Below are 17,957 nucleotides of genomic sequence, written 5' to 3' on the forward strand. Positions count from 1 at the left end.
CATCTGTTTGAACGTCATTAAGCCATAAAAGTCAATACAAAAAGAAACTTTGTAGAGGGCTGAGAATGTGAGCGATCAAGCTGTTAAAAACGGAATAATTTTTAGCCTTCACATTTTTTTTGCGAGCCTTAATATGTACTTCCCTTAAGTTTGGAGCGTTTGTCCCTTTCCCTTTGATTAATTATTTGATGCTTAAATGTTTTTATATGTGCACATAGGACCCTAAAAGTACCTACACATATCCAACATTGTTGTCAGCATAGATAGAAGCCTCTTTTATCTTGCTTTTAAATAAATGTCAATACTTTCCTGCTATTTATTATGATCATTTTACTGTGTTTACTGACATCAAATAACAGCTCTAATGAATGTGCAGCCCAAGGCCAAACATCTCAAGTCAAACACTTGAACTGGCAAAAAAAGAATGTGAGACAACATACGTGTCTTCATGTAACACTTTAATGTTAAAGCAGTTTAAAATGTAGGGAAGTTCATTGAAAGTGTAACAGCTTTCGGTATGTGAACGAAAAGAGGAAGTCGCCATGCTTGATCTGGTGACCTGTGACTAGAGGATGATTTGATTAGTGGTGGGAAGCTCTAATACCGGGTGCGGCATACCCTGGGCACAGAGGATAGAGAGCGAAACACCCCGCTGTGCCTTACCCCCCACTCTGGGCCAGGAGCCCACATGCCCCTCTGGTGTGCTGCTGCTGACAGGGAGCCAGGCTGATTATGTGCTCATTACTCCAGCCGAGGAGAGAGAGGGAGAGTGGGAGGGGAGCAGCAGGCTGTCTCCCCAGGCCTGCAGGCTCCCCAGGCCCCAACACTGCACTAATGAGAGCAGGGGGAGCGGATGGGCACACACGGGGGGCCAGGGATTACTGCCCAGGGCCAAGAGGAGCCAGAGAGAAAGACCCGAGGAGAGGAGACACCAGCAGGGACTCCTGGAGCAGACCTGTACTCCTGCAGTCATTCTGCAAGCATGTGTTAAATCTGACATCGTTGTTTTGTTTCTATGATGGACTGGCATGGTTTGGAATATGTGTCAAGGCCTGCTTGTAGGCACATCTTATATTTTACATTCATGTCAACTATGCATAATGTTAGTGTACTGATAGCAGTGAGAGGCCTGCTCAGTCAAGTGCCTCCTCTGCAGATTAATAAATCATCCACTGGCGAGCCTCCACATGAAGACAATGTTGATATTGGGATTTTTTTTGTGAATGATATCATCTCTATCATTCCTACATATGCTGCCCTGCGGAGATCAATGCGCTCATTGTTGATGATTTGAAATTGCTGTGACATTTCTGCTAATTCTGGCAGCGCTGAACAAGATTACAGAATGTTAAATAGAAATCAGAGCGTTCGGCAGATTCCAAAGTCCAGGGAAAGACCATCCTGTCACTGTGCAGATTGGGTCCATAAGGCCCGTATGCTAATCGTAGCCTGCTCTGGCTTGAGATCCTCAATTATTCAACAGACAGGTTTGTTTAGCATTCAGTTGGTATTGCTTTTGGTAGTAATGGTGGTGGTGGGGTGGGAGGACTGGGAAGAAGGGAAGGAGCTTTTCTATGAACATATCGCACCCCACCATGCATACGCACACACATGCACATGCGCACACACACGTTCAGCACCCCAAAACCCCCATATAGACCCCGGTGTTCAGAGGGCTGCCTCTTCATGAATAATACATCAAAGGCGCTGCAGGGCCAGGTGATGCAGTATGGGGAACGTGTCAGCCCATCAGTAGTGGCCGAGCTGGACCAGGCAGTAGAGGAGAGGAGAGGAGAGGAGAGGAGAGGAGGAACTGTCTGAATCATGCGTGTCTTGTACTCATCTTCCACAACACACTGATTCACAGTCATTAACACTCTCCTGATAATGATGTCAAGGCTGCGTACATCCTTCTCTGAGGTCACTCGGAGTAATTTGTCCATAATGTCTGTTCTCTGTGTCATTACAGACTACACTGACTTGTACTGTTATTCTGGATTAGAAGGAGCTGTGACTCTATAATGAGGTAGAACTGACTAGGGTGCCCATCCCTCAGTTACTTATCAGATCACTGTGCACTCAGGGCTCAAATATGGGCTGATCTTCACTTGACAGGGACGCAAGAATTGCCCTCCTTGTTTCAATATCGTATTAGCGTCAAGAGTAATCAAGGCACAGAGGGACCTGGGTCCTGTCAGCGTGTCATATGTCACTTAGTCACAGAATTGTTTAAGTGAATTGAAGTGGGAAGGTCTAGAGCAGCATTCCAGAGATGCCTTTTGTCTCCCTGCATGTGTCCGGTGCAATCTTTAACTCTCAGGGCTATACGACACCTAAAGCAGAGATATTAACTGAAAATCTGCTGCCTTTTCTTTTTTTTTGCTCCCAAAGCGATACACATACTTGCTTTCGACCCATATTCTTTCAACAGACCTTTGACTGGGAGTCCAGAGAGATTCTCTCACTTTGCATTAGGCAGTGAACAACCGGGATTCATCACGAAATCAAAGGCTTTGGGAGGACTGAACTGAATACTGATCTAAGGTCTGCAGTCCTGCTGGGCCACTGCAGAGACAAGATCCTCTCCAGAAATGGAATAAGGAACCAGCGTTTTGATTTCAGTCAAACCCTGAAATGTACGCAGAATGAATCCTTGAAATTACAGCGTTTATTATCGGCAGAGTTACCAGAAAATAATGCTAATATATGTCAGTTTACAAATATTAATTAGATCTCAATTTGTCCATGTTTGTGCCCATGTATGCTTTGCTGATTTTGTTAAGCGTTCTCTCAATTTATTTAATGACCACTGGGGATATTCACTCCAGTAATATGATGCCGCTCTGCTCTGTATTATTTCAAGCTAGAATATTACTCCCGTTGACCCTTTCAGAGGCGATGACCAGACCAGCAAAGCACACGTTGTCTGTGATGAATGGCATAGTTTTTGGAGGGGTTGATTTTAAAGACATACGACACGCTCGGTCCCCTCTCACGTCCGCTTCCTGTTGGCGTTGACAAACAAGGCTTGGATTTCTCAGAATGCCAGGCATTCTTTTCACCCTGTCTTTCCTGGAGTTTTGAAAGGCCTCTGAGCCTCCCACCCAGAATCACCGAGCATAAAGACACACAAAGCTGTGGGGTTATTCAGTTTGTTCTAAGCTCTCTTCCCCATCGGCTGTTTGCCTAGTAATTCAATTCAGATGTGCAGGATCCAAAAACATGTTTGCTTGAATGAAATCCACCCCTCCACCCACATTGACCAAGGACTGTGCTTTTCTTAGCGCCGTTCCAAGTTGGACAGCCAGACGAGGTACTGCCACCTCGGCCTTTTTAGCTTCAAACCCTCTTATGAGACAGACATCTTTTTCTCTGCACCGGCTCAGCAACTTTTTGCTGTTTTTATTTCTTCCTCTAAATCTTCCTGTTAATATGTCCAAAAGACCAGTTTGGGTGTTTATACTTAACACCACTGCAGACCTGTTTGTAACAGGCACATCAATGTACAGAGCATGATTTCTGTCAGTCAATGTAGATACCATCTGGTTCCAGGTTGCCCTTTATCCGTGCTATCACGTAGATGTTGTTTATATTTGAAACACGGCTCATGTTCCTTGTGGTTTCCTTATTACACTTTGCTTGTGGATCATGAAACCAGACGTATGAAGCCCTCATGGGCTGCAGGAATATTACCTCCACACATAAAGCAAGTGAAAGAAGGCATTGATACACTAGTGTTTAGTTTTAAGTCATGATTGAGCCATTAGTCCAGTTTTTCAATTTCACAAAACCACATGTTTTGCTCTCAGAGTTCTGGAGAGCTTAATTCTCGTAGTTCTCGTAATTCTCATTTAAATGAGTTTAAAAATGATGCTGATTTTGATTTATTTCATTCAAAAATGATTTAAAGAGAGGAATTTCCTCGATGAAGCCATCTTTATTCCTCCTGGATAAAACCTGGCAGGTAGGATACAGGTTAGAAGAGTTTTGCATGTGTGCAACCTGCAGACTCCATTTTTCTCCACATTTTGTCGAGCCGCTGAACTGAAAGGCAGCCTGGAGTTGAAACTAGTGCCTTCAAACTTAGAAATATGTGTAGGGAGCACACGATTGGTGTATTCCAGGATATGAATAATTAATAGGCATCATTTCAAATTCTCACTGAAGTGCTTCCCAAAATGTGTTGGCACCCAGGTCTAGAGGTCTCAAACAGCCCTCACAATATAGGGAAAATTCAGGCATATTGTACATTAAGTAGAACAACAAAGCACAACTCAAATATACATGACATGTGGGACTTGGGATTTCAACCCAGCAGGTCAACACTATTTCTGCCATGAAGCTTCATCAAAGCCTTTTCTGTGCTGTGCGTATTCTCTGCGCATCACCATATGCATTGACCTTATATGCTCTAAGTCTGGCGAAACCTAAAAAAACGTCCTGAGCAAAGTGATCTTAATATAGCCATGTTTAACACCAGTAAATATTTTCCTCACTCCATCTGGCATTACCAGAATCAAAGCGTGCTTTAGACACGGGAGAAACCAATTTGCTAAAGATTTAAAAGGAGGAAAAGGTTGGACCTTCCTTTAAAAAGAAAAAAAAAAAGAGTGGCCAAAAAAAAAGCAAAGATTTGGAACAATTCTAAGCAGCGTGAAGCAAGAGAGTGTACAGAAGTCTCAATGCAAACCTTGTTCCCTTAGCAGACCACGTTGGAGAGAGACGAGAGGTTGAGAAGGGGGTGGGGAGGGATATTGAAGAAAGGTTAGCCTGGAGGAACAAGACTCCTTTCTCCCCCCTTCAAACCCCCCCTCCACCCCTTGACCCTCCCATGTGACAAGTTGAGCCAACAAGTGCTCTATTCAGCCAGGCAGCCAGGGGAAATGACTGCGAGGCTGAGCGCTGCCTAATGAAAGTAGAGACGCTGGTTATTATTATTGTCTTCATCATCCTAGTCGTAGCCATGATGCCAGTCAGATCTCAACTGGGGTCTGTGGGTAAAGCGTCGTTGAATGTAAAAGGAAGTTTCTTCTTTCTCTTCCTCACCACTTAACTTAAATGGACAGTTCATCCCAAAATCAACAATACCTATTTTTCCGCTCACCTGCAGTGCTATTTATTAATCCAGATTGTTACCACATTTGCAGATATTGGCTGTAGAGATGTCTGCATTGTCTCGAATATAATAGAACTAGATGGCACTCTGCCAACCGCGTCACAGCACAAAAGAAAGTGTGCATCTACTGCTAGCTCTCCTAGCAACACTGAGCTAGCTGATCTCAGCTCAGCCGAGGGGGACGGCATTAATGTTTACATGTTGTGCTGTCACGAGCAAGACCCTCTCTTCCATGAGTAGATGCACACTTCCTTCTGCACGTTGATACGGTTGGCAGGTGTAGTTCAGTTGAAAGAAAATAGTTCCTTCATGAAACTTTCTCACAACAAGGTCTGTGGGTTATTTTGAGGAACTGGTCATGATTTCTGGAAAGAGACATTGCTGGTGAGTTTTGGAAATTTATGTTTTTGAGCACCACAAGCTGAGTGACATCTAGTTCCAGTATATTCAAGAGGAGGCGGACAAAACAGTCTAGATTGATAAATAGCACTACAGGCAAGAGGAAAAATATGTATTTTAGGTTTTCGGGTGAACTGTCCCTTTAAGTTATACAGAAGTTCAAGTGTTGTTCTAACATTAGGGTCATATGCAGTATAATGTGGCAGTGTAATCCACCCATGGGTGTCTGCTTCTTCCCATCAAGTGACTGTCGTCAGACAGAGTGGGAGCTGATGTCTCCACTTGTTTATGGGTATTCAGTTTACCTTAGCGTGATTGTGTTTGTTTGTGGCTCACTTGGTGTGACTTTTGGACTCGGTGGCACCGTTGTTTTTTTTTGTTGGACTGAACAAACAGTTCTCTCCTCAGCTAAATGACCGTTGGCATGTGTCTGCAAAGCTTTTTAGTGTTCCTTGGTGCCGGTCCAGATTGCATCACAGGGCCGGTCACGTGTGCAGGCTGATGTGATGTTTACCGTAGAGGGCATTCACACATGATGGCGTGTTTACTCCAGTCCTTTTTCTTTTGAACAATGTGAAACGGAAAGCAAGCGTGGTGTACACTTTGGGAGAGTTATAAACTTGTCTCAGCCACAGACATTAAAGCTTTGATGGATGACTCTCACTGTGTTTTGAATGTTACTTGTCAGACACTTGTTGCACATTGGTCTCCTCCTGCTCATAACTTATTTGTGTATGTGTTCTTCTCTTTTTTTCTTCATCAACAGTCCAATAAAGTCCCAGTGGTGCAGCACGCCCACCATGTTCACCCACTGACGCCCCTCATCACCTACAGCAATGAACACTTCTCCCCCGGCACGCCACCATCACACCTCTCCCCAGAGATCCTCGATCCAAAGACAGGTAATGGGCACTGGCTCGTTTCATTGTAGATCTTAAAGTGATATTCCTCATATTATCTGTCTGTAATCTTTACAAGTGGCTGTAAAAAATTCTAGTTTAGTCAGTAAATTTATGTCAATTTTTTTGTTTAACTTTATTTACACAATGGAACTTAAAACAGGTTTAGGTAGTGCAGAGAACATTATAAATAAAAAAGTACATAAGAAATAAAAATAGCAAGTAAACACAAATAAAATAAAAATAAATTACAAACAAAAGAAATTAAGGAAGACATGAACAAAGTAAGGTTGGGTTTCTGTTTTGCAAATTTGCTAGTGTGTTATTAAGAAAATATTATTGATAACAGGCTTTAAATCAGCAAATAATTAATTAATTAAATTTCAAGTTTGAGTTGAGTATCTAATATTCTGTTTATGAAAGGTTAAGGTCGTACTGAAAGTCTGACTAGAGGTACAATCCCAAAAAAGATGAGTTGTCGTCTCATCTGTGTGGTGACAGAAGGAGCAAAGAGGTTCAGCATTTTGCAGTAACTGAATTAACAGGTCAACAACCGTGCAAAATTCCTGCCAGTTACACAATGAATTCCAGTCGTGACCACCTGTCATAAGAGGGAAAGAAGTACTGAAACATCCATAGAAACCAGGAAGCATGCATGCTAATGTGCACAAACGAACGCACGCTAATGAGCATGACAGGGTCATGAAGTTTGAAAAGGAAACGGTGTGTTTAAACACATTTTGGAAAAACTGTTTCAGTTTGGAACGTCCTGAGCAGGTTTCTATGAACATTTTGTTACTTTTTTCCACCTTGAGAAGCGGACACTATTGGGATCGCCAAAGTGAATTCAGCTGCTGTACTCAGATTCTGGGTGGAGTATTGAGAGTATGGCGGAGATGATAGCAATATTTTCAAAGATGTTAAATGCTGTTTTTATGCACTGGTTTTTAAAAGCTGGCTTCTTCCGTCTGTGGCACCTGCAGGTATTCCTCGGACACCTCACCCGTCGGAGCTCTCTCCATACTATCCCCTGTCTCCTGGCGCTGTTGGTTCCATCGCACACCCTCTGGGCTGGCTCATGCCACAGTAAGTCACTTTGATTTTTTTGCCGTCCACTCGGCCAGACACATTTTCTTCATAGATACAAACCACAGCACAGATAAAGTACTGACGTCAGCGAATCCACAGTGTGGCTAACAACTTGTGCTGAGTTAAGATTTAGGAAGGCACACCAAACTGTTTGATAAAGTTCAAGTCAAGAAGAAAAAAGGTGAACACAGGGACATTTTTTTCTGTTTTTTATCCCCTCCTGTTTAAGTGCGTGTGTGTGTGTTCACCTGCGCCATATCAGAACAATAATAAATTTAAACATTTGAGTTCACAGGAGGAATTTATGAACATTCATGGGTTTTGCTACGGCTCTCATAATCAATTGCAACGGTGCTGTTCCACAAGCAGGGGATTTGAGTTGATGAGTAGAGGATTAGTGCTGGTGGGTTAGCTGTCAGCTGTGTTTGATCCACCTCACACTGGAGCTTTCGCTCACTCTGTCTCCCTCTGTCTCCTCTGTCTCTCAGGCAGGGCCAGCCCATGTACTCCATCCCTCCGGGGGGATTCCGTCACCCTTATCCAGCGCTAGCAATGAATGCATCCATGTCCAGGTGAGCGGATCGTGTTCAGCAACACCCCCACCCTCCCAAAGGGAGACATCTAATATCTGCTGCTTATATGACATGCTGTAATCACATTTCTCAGGCTTTCTATGCCAGCCTTTTTACACACTAGGTCAAAGAAATGGCTGATGTGCACTTTTAAACATCCATTGTTTGCATTGTTAAACTGTTTTGGCAACATTCTACAAAAATAGCATGAATCTTATTTTGCATAACACACTTTCCGTTTGTGACAAACATTGTCAGATCATGCACAGGCTGCGGTGTCAGGACTACAAAGGGATGTGAGGTCTAAGTCTCTCACAGACAAGTTCAGCTTCTTAAATAGTGTGAAGGCATTATTGGCATTCAGCACTCTCCTTCTGTCTTTTCTCTCAGAGCTAAACTTCTGTGGTCAGGCCAATGTTCTGAGCCACTCCACAACACACACACACACCGCAGAGATGAAAGGGCTGGGAATCGATAACGACAAATCAAAGCTCATCTGAACCTACGCGTCCAATCAGACTAAACTCTCCGACCCTCTTTCAAAATTGGAAAGATTTGTAGCGAGCCTTCCGGTGTTAGTATGAGATGAAAAATTCAGAAGGGTCTCTGTGATCAATAGGATGTGTAATGCCAAGCTGAGATGGACTCACAACAATTGCAAACATACCTCGCAAGTTTTTTTTCACACTATATAATGCATCGGATTTAGGGCATGCCAAATACTGCGCCAAAATTTCAAATTAAGAATAAAATCTTATGGCAACAGCATACTTTAGGTAGCATAAACATGACTGCATTACACGAATGGGAGCATTATTTTCAAAATGTGGAGCTTGTCTGCATGCCATCAGCTGTGAGCAGCGCTGAGTTATTCATCAGGGACTGAGTGGGATGTTTACAGAGTAAGTCGGTATAGGTTTATTACCGAGGGAATGACAGGCACCTCCTTGTTTATACAGCATGAATTATTAAGTGGTTCAAAAAAAAAGGAAAAAAGCAAAATATTAGCTCTTAATAACAGATATTTTATTAGACTCCATGTATTTATGACTTTTTTTTCTTAGGGTTGGATTCTAAATTCAGTCAGATAGTAGATATCAAACATGGAGTCAAAACAAGCTTTTAACTATCGTGCTGTGTGAGCATTTTTAACCTGGACTCTAATGCTGTTGTGTTTGTCACAGGATTGAGCAATATGGCAAAAATCAAATATCACAATATTATTGATATTGCAACAATGTTGTAGGGTTGACTAGTGGTACATTCACAAAATATTTATGTGGGTAAAGGCAAATAATAGAACAGCTAAAACAGACTGGTAAGCTCAGAAATAATGTCACCTTACTTTAATTCAGCCTTTAAAACTAGGGAAGACAAATTTTAATGCTATTATGTTTTCCAAAATCGAAGATGATATCTTGTGTTGTATCATGCAGGGCTGGGTGATATGGCCTTTATTGAATTCCTCCTTAAAAGACTGCAGATTACTAAATTACTAAACTAATAAATGAACTACTGTTACAATAAAGTTAAATAAAGTACTGTTATAATGAAGTTTAATAAATAAAAAAAAGTTCAAGTATTGTTCCAGGGAAATAAATTCAAATTTAACCACTGGTGCTTTCATTTTGAAGCACCCGGCTTGTCTCCGTTGATATGTTTGCTGTGAATTTGAAGCTTCCAGTCAGCAGCTAGATGTTAGCCTGTAGCAGAGAGTTAAACTGTCACGATGGCGCAGTTAAACGTGAGGATTTATTCACTGTGTGCCGGACACAAACTAACAGCTCTCCAGTTCATTTATTAATAATATTTGCAAGTTGTACTGGTGCTGGTTAGTTGCAAACTGTGAGTAAATGGTGGCGATGTGAAGCCCTGCACATACAAAAGCACATACTCTGCCTGCTCAGCCACTGTCGCCCAGGAACCAGAGGTCTGGATGGGTGTGTGAAGCATCATGTTTGTGCTGGTAGCTTAAAAATAATAATGTAGCAATTTAAAGTCGATGTTTGCAATGTAGTCATTTTTATACGTCCAGGTGGAACAAGCCATGAAACATCAAGTATAATTGATATGTTGCACACCCCTAATGTCATGATATCTATATAATGTAGACATATATTGCCCGGCCCCTGTTTGACTGTTAGTAATGCCTTTATATATTTTAAGTTAGCTCCGGGTTTGTCCATACTACATATATCATGAGGTAGAGCTGTGACATGTTAAAATAGAGGAATTTTCCAACATTAACTAGGGCGTGTGTGTGATAGAGAGAGAGTTTAATTTCCCCCCTTGTTCATTACAATGCTCCATTGTATTAACAATTGGAAATAAAGAGAGACACTTTGTAAAGGTGTTCTGTGTGGACGGCTGTCAGAACGCTCTCTGGAACGTGGTAAGGAAAGTGGTTTCAGGTGTCACGGCCATGCTGTCGCCATGGTAACAACACACTCCACTTTTCTCCAGCCACTGCTGAATAAAGGGGCTTTTGAAAAAGTCTTTATTTGAACAAAAAGCAAGCATGTAACTCATTGTGTGTATGATTTTAGTCTAGACGGACACAGTAGGCACAGTGAATTTAACCCAGAGGGTAAGGCAGGGCAGTTGTGTGCCAAGTTAGCTGAACCTTTTCTCGTCAGGTTCACAGAGGTTCCCTGTTAAACCCGACTGTTAAAACATTCCCTCCTGTTGCTCTCGCAGCTTGGTGTCCAGCCGCTTCTCCCCTCACATGGTGACTCCGCCACCGCACAGCCTCCACCAGACCGGCATACCGCACCCTGCCATCGTCTCCCCGGCTATCAAACAGGAGCCCAGTGGTGACATGAGTCCCTCGATGCATGCGTAAGAATGTCTTATAATTGTATCAAAACCTGCTTTCATTGCCGCACAATATTTCCCTTTGTTAGCTTTAATTCACCGTCACCTCGCCACCATTCACGGTTTCTAAATGGCATATTTTTAATGTTTCGGATTAGCAGGAAATCCCCCGTTCCTCCCAAGAAAGAAGAGGACAAGAGGCCTCATATCAAGAAACCTCTGAATGCTTTCATGCTGTATATGAAGGAGATGAGAGCCAAAGTAGTGGCAGAATGCACTCTGAAAGAGAGCGCTGCCATCAACCAGATCCTTGGAAGACGGGTAAGTAGCACAGTCACTGATGTGCATGTGAGTTTATGACCGTGATATATGTGTGCGTGTTTAGCAGTCCTTTGATATCTTCTGTCTTCGTCCACAGTGGCATTCCCTGTCAAGAGAGGAACAAGCCAAATACTATGAGCTGGCCAGAAAAGAGAGGCAACTCCACTCCCAGCTCTATCCAGGGTGGTCAGCACGAGACAACTATGTGAGTAGCACATTTCCATGATCATCTCTTATGTTATATATGAGAAGAGGAAGTTTGTTTTTTCTCACCAGGCTGAGTCAAATATGAGTGTGTCAGTTAATTATAGTAATTGAACTTTAAAACCGAAGCAGTTGAGGTGGTTTGCTTTCACTATGAGAATTAACAGCATTGTCTTATCTGTGCAGGGGAAGCGGAAAAAGAGGAAGAGAGACAATAAACCCGACTCAAAACCAGAAGGTAAGGGGCCTTTTCTTCCTGTCTGTATTTTAGATTTTTTTTCTCCACAAACTGAAGTAAGGGAGAAGAAGCGTAGGAACTAACGGGTAGGACTTGAATTTTCTTGCAAAGCTGAAGTGCAAACTGCGATGCTGCACCTTTATTCAGTTATTTCTGCATGGATTCTTTTCCTCACTAACACTGACTAACTTCTTTCCCTGCTTCTATGCTTTGACAAGCAGCTTATGAGGTTCAGTGCTAATAGTGGCAGGTATGTGTGCTGTTGTGCAACCAAGTGACCACTGTAATTTGCCCAAAATAAGAGCACTTTCCACACTTCAGTCCACATTTACATCGTGTCACGTTCCTTTTTTTATTGCAAATGCATACCATCTGAACATGTTAAACATCACGTTTCACTCTCCCTGTTGGAATGCGTTTTCAAGTTGATTTCTTTCACAGTTTTCACCGCCATCATCTTCACTGCTTTGATAATCACTCGTTCGCTTCTGTCACGGCAGCATTGAGGGACGTGAACCAGATTTGAAGCCAGCAGCAGATCCATAATTCAGCTTTCTCACGTCTCTTTGTTTTCCCCAGACTTCTCGATAAGAAGCAAGAAGCAGTGCGTGCAGTACCTGCCCTCGGAGAAGATGTGTGACAGCCCGGCGTCGTCACACGGCAGCATGCTGGACTCGCCGGCCACTCCCTCTGCAGCCTTGGCCTCCCCGGCTGCTCCCGCCGCCACTCACTCCGAGCAGGCCCAGCCGTTATCGCTCACCACCAAACCGGAGGGACGCGTGCACCACCACTTCTCCCTAGCCGGGAAGGCTTCTGGATCCACATCTTCTTCCTCCTCCTCCTCCTCCTCCTCCTCCTCCTCCTCCTCCTCCTCTTCCTCCTCCTCCTCCCACACCCACCTCTCCATCCCAATTGGTACTTCAGGTAGCCAGTCGACCACACCCATCCTCACCCGGCCAATCCCCTTCACCTCCCTGCACCCTTCCATGCTCTCCCCACCTTCCCCTTTCCATCAGGCAGCCCTTCACTCCCATCATGCCCTCTTCCAGTCGCAGCCCCTCTCTCTGGTCACCAAACCAACTGAATGAATCCGCAAAGGCAATTCTCTCCCATTTATTGTGCTGTATATTGCTTTTCCTTAAAATAGGTATTAGAACTGCTTTTTTTCTAAATAATGAAAAGGAAGAAATATTATTGGTCAATATTTGACTGCCTCCTTTTCTACATCTCTCAATGAAAACAAAATGTATTTTTTGTAAAATTTACTGCAGAACTGGTTTCTTTTTGATGCATTTATCCAATGAACCTCTTGTATAAAAGAACCAATGTACATAAAGTTTCTTTATAAAAACAAAAAGGAACAAAAACATGTTTTCTTTTTAGCCAAAACCTGATTAATGTTAGTATTAAGTTTAAGTCATAGTACTGGCCAATAATTGCCGCCCCCCTTTTGAATTCACGAGTGTGTGCCCCTTCTTTGACATGTTAAATAAACATTTGAAATTGTTTCTTAAAAGAAATGCCTCTTTTTGTCTTTTCACGTTCCACCAGTCGATGCTTTTGCCTTTTAATAAAGAGAGGTTTCTTAACAAGGTAATGTGGTTTGGGTTAATATTCTCACACTAGTGACCACAGAGCATAACAAGTAGATAACTGCCTTTTGTACGTGTTACAAATGTAGATTTAATGAGCACTATAATTTTATCACAGCCACACTGAAATAGAAGAAAAGTATGTAACACACCTGTGTTTTTTTGCCTTGTGTTCTGCTTTAGTTCTAAACAGGGAGCATCTTTGTAAAAACCTTGCTGATGGTGGCGGCGAGTTTTAATGTTTAATAAAGCAGAATTAGGCTAACCACACTGGATAATAAGCGCTTGAACCAGGGTAACAAAATTTGAAGCCCAAAATAAATACAAATAAAAAAAATAATAGACATCTGCTCTGTCTCGGAATATAGCGTCCCACAACAATGACAAAAAAGCAGGTCAGCCCCATCCCAGCACACCGAACCCTGCTCAGGCTCCCTGTTCCTCTTGCACTTTTACTGCATCTTTATTCACCGTTTGGCACACTGCTTAGGCTTTAATTAACTCAGAGGTAATGGGATGGAGCCCCTGGGACCTCATTAGGCATTTCAATTAGTGAAAAATACACAAGGTAGGTTACAGTTTTTGGTGGCTTTGGAGATGAGGAGTTGTGCCAGGGATGGACCAATTATGTCGGAGCAGGGGGGACTGGCCTGGACGAGCCCACTGACGCCCACCCCCATCACCTACTGACTTGGAGACTTATCCAAGATCTTACCCACGGGGAGAACTGGGAAATGTTACTTTTTTTTTTTTTTAGAGTATTTGAGCTGATTGGAATATTCAGTGTGTGCATTTTACCAATAAAGATTAGTTTCCAGATATTAGACAGCACCATCAGGCACACTGGAAACAACAGGGCAGTCTGAATTAATTGATTGTAAGCTTAGATTCAACAATAATGATCTTAACACTGCCAGAAAGATCCAGGAGCAGATATATATTTGTCACCAGTTTACTGTTAATCGTCTTAACTCTGTTTCAAATAGGCTTCTAAATCTATAGATAGGTGGACTGAGAATGTGTCTCTGTTTCTGGCAGAGGCACCAAACTGTCAAGTCCCCCTCGCTCCGTTTTTAAACAATCATTAGCCATAATAAATCTTTGCTTATGTGGCGTTCTATCTTACATCATTCCGGGCACAAACCACACAGTCTCTGGTTCCACGGCTGCCTTCTCGGAGCCACTTCACCAATCCGTCAGTGAAATTACAGGTAATGAGTTGTCAAAACAGCCGGCAAATCTGTCTCCTCAAGGCCATACATCCAGTGCAATGTTCAATTCTCCTAAGACAGTACCCTTATTATGAAACTCAGCCCCCAAGTGAATGACTTCAAATGTGCTGGTTATACTCGGTAGTTCCTTTATTAAAGACATTCCCCTGCCTGCGCCTGCCTTATTTTTATTTTTTATTTCTTTTAATCTCATATGAGTTTTATCATATTGAAGGAAATCCCATGATATCTAGTGAAACATGATTATTAAAGCATCATTTGATCGATGAAATTTAGTACATAACACAGGAGTGAATAGGATTCTAAGTGCAGGCATTTTTCTCAGCTTTAAATGAAATATCTTTTTGAAATGGAATAAAAAAAAAAAAGGTTGTTATCTGAAAGTTCCCATGCTCCTCTCAAAATGTAACACGCCACTGTTTATCTCTAATAACGTATCTGGTTGCTGCTCCACTCAACATCTGCCATGTAAGCACGAGGTCAGATTTAATACATGTTAATTTTTGCTCATTAAATTCTTCCAATCTCTTGCCAAGGTTCTTTTTTGGGCCTTCCTTTGATCTTGAATTAATTCCAGGTTAACCCTTTGATAGTTCACATGCCTAATATTGCACCAGGAACCGTCATTTGATAAGTCACTAAAAATATTTTTTTAAAAAGGAGCAACACTTTCCCAACAGCACAATTTAGTCTGAATGCACACAACAAGGCTAAAAAATTAATACCACTGTGATTAACAAGTCGACTCCATGAAACTGATGAGATCCTACAGCATATCTGCTATTGACTCATGACCTTATATTCCCATTAATAACAGGATGCTGTATTTGCTTCACATGTGGTTTCCCAAAGTGATATTAATTGATTGTTTCTTTAGCATTCACCGAGCTCAGCAACACTCAGCTGGTGCCTTTGTGCAGAAAGGTATAGCTGGCTGTGAGCTTAAGAACCTCCTTAATGTATTATTCATACCCATTTGACCTTAAAGATGGAAATGCAAATAGGTGTCAAGAATGAGAGGGATCATCGGACTTTTCAAATGTCAAATAGCTTGCTACAATTAAGACATATTCATTACAAGAGCCCACAGGTCCCCCACACCCTGCTGAGATGTTAAACACCTCCAGTTAACATTTTGATGATTATCTCATGTCTAAAGCGACTACTCACCTTCAACTGTTGTCCCTATAATATTGTTAATACTACTTGTGGTGCTCGACTGTAAACTTTAGTGACTTTATGTTTTTTTTTTTTTTTACTTAAACAGAATTTTAATCTCTATAACTAATATTTTTATACATATAAAAGTTATTATTTGACCATATAATGGGTTAATAGTGTTTTGCAAACCCCTATAATTACATGCATGTAAAGTAATCTGGTGTCATGAGCTTTTTTTTTATTTGCACTGTATATCAATACTGCCATCTGCTGATAAGGTCAAATACTGACGCAGCCACCTCATGTGGAGTAAATACCCCATCATGTCAGCGCCTAACCTGTGGGTGGCAGTACTAAATATATTACTAAATATTATCTCCTCCACTCCTCTTGTGGTGGATCTTTAGAAAAAAATATATTTATAATCATTGGTGGAGAAAGTACTCAGACCTTTTATTCCAACAAAAACAAAACAAATGAAAGTAATGAGAGAAATACTCTGTTACAAGTAAAAGTTCTGCAATCAAAAGTTTTCTCAAGCAAAAGTACAAAAGTAAGAGCATTACAATCTACTTTAAGCACCAATAGTAAAAGTACTCATTAGGCAGAACGGCCCATTTCAGAATAATGTCATATTATTATTGGATTAATTATTGAGTGTTGATGCAATTAACATTTATATCACATGAAAATAACGTGCAGCTGGCAAAGTTGGGACTCATTTAAGTTATTTTACATGTTGCCAGGTAGCTTAATCAATAATTATACATCATAATTTATTTGTATTTTGTATTAACAATCTAATCCGCAAAATAACTACAATAACTAAAGTTATCAAATGAATGTAGTGAGTGAAGAGTATACAATATCTCCTTCTGAATTGTAGTGAAGTAGAAGTAAAGAGTGGCATAAAATGAAATACTTAAGCAAAGTACAAGTACCTCAAAATTGTAGTTAAGTACAGTACTTGAGTAAATGTACTTAGATACAAGTTTTATTTCTCTAGTAGAGCTCTCTCTACCTTTACAAGTTCAGGTCAGTTGAGTACAGTGGGGTGTGAGCACAATAGTAGGATGTCAGCCTCACACACAGCAGCATCTGTGTTTGAATCCGGCCTAAATATTTAGTCTCCTTTTGCTTCCACATGTGCTATTCAAATACATGTAAATAATGCAGCTGTGAAAGTCAGGTCCCATCCTCCCACTGAATGCCAAGAGTCACAAAGAGCTCTGCAAACATGCATTGTTTTACTCTGTGAAATGTATATACAGAGATATGCCCAGGTATATGTGAAGGAAATGTGCAAAGAAGGGCAGGAGGAGCTTTACATCCTCCAGTTTGAGCAGGTGTCATAAACACTAGGCAGCATTTTGTGGACACGTGGATGGCAGATATATTTCGTGTGTGTGTGTGTGTGTGTGTGTGTGTGTGTGTGTCTGTACGGCTGGTTGAAATCACTTCAACGAATGGCCATAGGGCATGAAAAAGTGAAACTGTAATTGCAACTTTTCAACCCAATGATTATCATAACCGCAGCCCTACAATATGTTATGCTGTAGCATGTCTAGTACTTTTTTTTCTCATGGCAACATCTGAGGGTTGACGTAATGTAATCTGATAGGTTGATTCTAGTCAGATGATTTCTTGTTGCTAAACTGGTGGATCCAGATTTTCAGGGTCAGAGATTTCACATTGTTACACTTGATAAGAGCGATCGTTGGTTTCTCCCAGGTTACAGTGTGAGAGCTGCTCAACCAAACAGTTGAATTTTAACATATCATGTTGTGATAAATGACATTAAATGTTGGCAATTGAGTCTAATTGACACTTGAAAAATGTCACTTGCATTCAGTGGCGCCCTCAGAAATCTGTCATAGGGGTGGCCACATGGGGCTTCTCAAAATCTTGAGTTGGCACACCAAAACAAAAAGCCATAACTGAATTTCAGGAATTCCATTATGCTGTTGAAGTATTTCTTTGGTTTCTTGATTTACAGATAGTCTTAGGCTACTAACTGTCTGATTAGTATCTAATCTGATGTTCATACACTAATACCAGTACAGTTAACATTTGGTTCTTTATTAATTTATGTATGAACATGTTAGGTGATTCATTGCTCTTAAAACAGTCTGATGGTCCTTTTCTTAAAAAAAAGACACATGCAGCTTTAATTTAAAGAAGCCAATTGATTGTAGGGAACAAAACATTTACTAAGAACAAGCCCACTCAAGTTTAGCTGAGACCCATGGGTACCCAGAGAGCCCATTTCCTCCTAGATATCTTGAGGAGCAAGTTCAAGGGATGCCTTTGAGAAGGGCCG

General features: G+C 41.5%; 1 protein-coding gene across 2 annotated transcripts in view; it reads left to right on the top strand.

Moving 5' to 3' along the window:
- tcf7l1b (transcription factor 7 like 1b) overlaps positions 1–13,172 on the top strand; it is a 34,512-nt gene extending 21,340 nt beyond the window's left edge. Inside the window, exons 5-12 of one of the 2 annotated variants that reach the window (XM_033620358.2) lie at positions 6,282–6,417; positions 7,398–7,500; positions 7,992–8,075; positions 10,773–10,913; positions 11,048–11,210; positions 11,308–11,415; positions 11,601–11,652; positions 12,232–13,172. In XM_033620358.2, coding sequence (XP_033476249.1) covers positions 6,282–6,417; positions 7,398–7,500; positions 7,992–8,075; positions 10,773–10,913; positions 11,048–11,210; positions 11,308–11,415; positions 11,601–11,652; positions 12,232–12,740 — 1,296 coding nt within the window. In that variant the 3' untranslated portion in view covers positions 12,741–13,172. The remainder of the gene's footprint in view (positions 1–6,281; positions 6,418–7,397; positions 7,501–7,991; positions 8,076–10,772; positions 10,914–11,047; positions 11,211–11,307; positions 11,416–11,600; positions 11,653–12,231) is intronic. The other variant, XM_033620360.2, reaches the window with a different exon arrangement.
- The last annotated feature ends 4,785 nt before the right edge of the window (positions 13,173–17,957 follow it).

The sequence above is a fragment of the Epinephelus lanceolatus genome, chromosome 9 (genome assembly GCF_041903045.1).
Source record: "Epinephelus lanceolatus isolate andai-2023 chromosome 9, ASM4190304v1, whole genome shotgun sequence".
Lineage (NCBI taxonomy): Eukaryota > Metazoa > Chordata > Actinopteri > Perciformes > Serranidae > Epinephelus > Epinephelus lanceolatus.